At 62.1% G+C, this 1,878-nt stretch overlaps 1 protein-coding gene across 1 annotated transcript in view; it reads left to right on the forward strand.

The window, feature by feature from the left end:
• Positions 1-330: 330 nt before the first annotated feature.
• CD164L2 (CD164 sialomucin-like 2) overlaps positions 331-1,878 on the forward strand; it is a gene marked incomplete at its 5' end in the record, with an annotated part of 1,700 nt that continues 152 nt past the window's right edge. The window contains 5 exon segments of the mRNA XM_010015193.1: positions 331-361; positions 364-483; positions 868-945; positions 1,104-1,172; positions 1,815-1,878. Coding sequence (XP_010013495.1) covers positions 331-361; positions 364-483; positions 868-945; positions 1,104-1,172; positions 1,815-1,878 — 362 coding nt within the window.

The following is a 1,878-nucleotide window of genomic DNA, read 5'->3' on the forward strand; positions in this document are numbered from 1 at the left end:
CGAGGTGCAGGCAGGGCCCGGGCGCAGCTCCCCGCTGCAGCCTCCCTGTGAGCACTGTAAATTAATGATGAGCTCAAGGCAGAGCACCTCAGAGCACCCAGGTGACTCATGGCCCTCGGTGGGGTGATGGGGTGAGCCCTGCGTGGCTGTGGGTGCTGGGAGCTGTGGGGTGCAGGATATCCCCTCTACAGAGATGCTTCAAATACGCCTTCATCCTGCTGGCACGAGCTAATGGGTTCGGTGCTGTGAGAGGTGTCTTCATCCCTCCTGCTGCACCGTGAGAAGTCTTCCTCCATGGAGCAGAGGGTCCAGCCCCATCCCGGCTGACAGGGGGTCGGATGCTGGCCCTGCCCTCACCCCTTCCCCTGGCTTTGGCAGGAGGGTGCAGCGAGCTGAAGCTCTGTGAGACGTGCACGGGCAGCCCCTCCTCACACAACAGCACCGGCTGCGTCTGGGTGCGCTGTGGGACCCCCGAGGAGCCAGGTGAGGGGCTTGGCTTGGGGCAGGAGGGACAGTGAGGGGCTCCCATTGCCCCTGCTGCTGGGCTGGGGCTGTGCTGGAAGCTCAGCACCCTGGTCCCAGCTGCTTCCCATAGTCCATGTCCATCTCATCTGACCCATCCTGGTGGGAGCAGGGGATGCCAATGCTGGGCTTGGTAAAGCCGGGAACCCTCTCCAAGGAGATGCTGATGGAGCAGCACCAAATGATGGAGATGGGGGGAAACAGCTGTTTATAAAGCCCATCTGTGGGGCTTTCCCCTATGGGACGTGACCCCCAGATGGGTGCCCACTGCTGGGAATGAGACCTCTCCATCCCAAAGCCTCAGTGGTGGGTTCCTTTGGGCAAACCCTACTCCTCTTCCTGCAGAGAAGGGGAGCTGCATGCCGAGAGGGCTGGCAGCGAGGGAGACCTGTGGGCTCTTCAACACCAGCACCCAGTGCCGAGGTAACTCCAGCAGCACCCGAGACCCAGCAGCACTTTGGGACAGAGGTGCTGCTGTGTGTGTCAGGGCTGTGGGGATGAGATCCCACCCCTGGGACAAGGAAATGGGATGTAGTGTTATCCCCTGACATCCCTTTTCCCTGTGTTCCTTCCTCCGGCAGCGCTGAAGTCCCCCACTGAAGAGCCTCCACGGTCCCATAGCAAGGAGCCAACAACGACACATGCACCAAGTGAGTGGGTCTGGGGGGTGCTGGGATGGGGTGGGGGGTCCGGGTGCCCCAGCGGCAGTGGCCAGTGGGATGGCACAAGCTGCTTCCCCCCATATACGAGCAGAGCCACCCTCAGAGTTGCACCCATGGAACTTCAACCTTGGAGGTACCAGCACTGCCCCCGTGTCAGAGCACTGCCCCTGTTCCCCCCTCTGCCCTAAGCAATGCTGCAGCGATGGCAGGAGGGGGCCGGGGGGATCATACCCTGCTGCCCCCCAGGAACCAGCCCTGCTGCCATCCATGCTGGGAAGCGCCATCTCCAGAGCAGGGGCTGGGCATGGAGCAGGAGCCTCTTCCAGGAAGTGGGAACTGGAGAGCACTGGGCTCATTACAGCGGGTAACCGGAGCCTGCAGCCCTCTGAATTATTGATCCCACCAGGATCTTTTTGCCGCTGGCTCCTCTCCCATGCGCTGCTCCAGCACGGGAAGGGGCCGAGCCTGTCCCAGCATCCATGTGCTGGTGGGAACATCCAACCAACCCTCCCCATGAAGCCACTGGTGTCTGTGTGGACCCCAAATCCCCTCTCCCTGGCAGGAGCATTGGTACCCACGGATGACAACAGCACCCATAACCTCCCCGTCCCTGTTGTCCTCTGCCGTTAGGGACCACCAGCACCAGCGCCCCGTTGACGGGCAGCCCTGAGTTTCACCCTCCTGGCTTCGACAC

This window comes from Nestor notabilis, unplaced genomic scaffold (assembly GCF_000696875.1).
Source record: "Nestor notabilis isolate BGI_N333 unplaced genomic scaffold, ASM69687v1 scaffold16535, whole genome shotgun sequence".
Lineage (NCBI taxonomy): Eukaryota > Metazoa > Chordata > Aves > Psittaciformes > Psittacidae > Nestor > Nestor notabilis.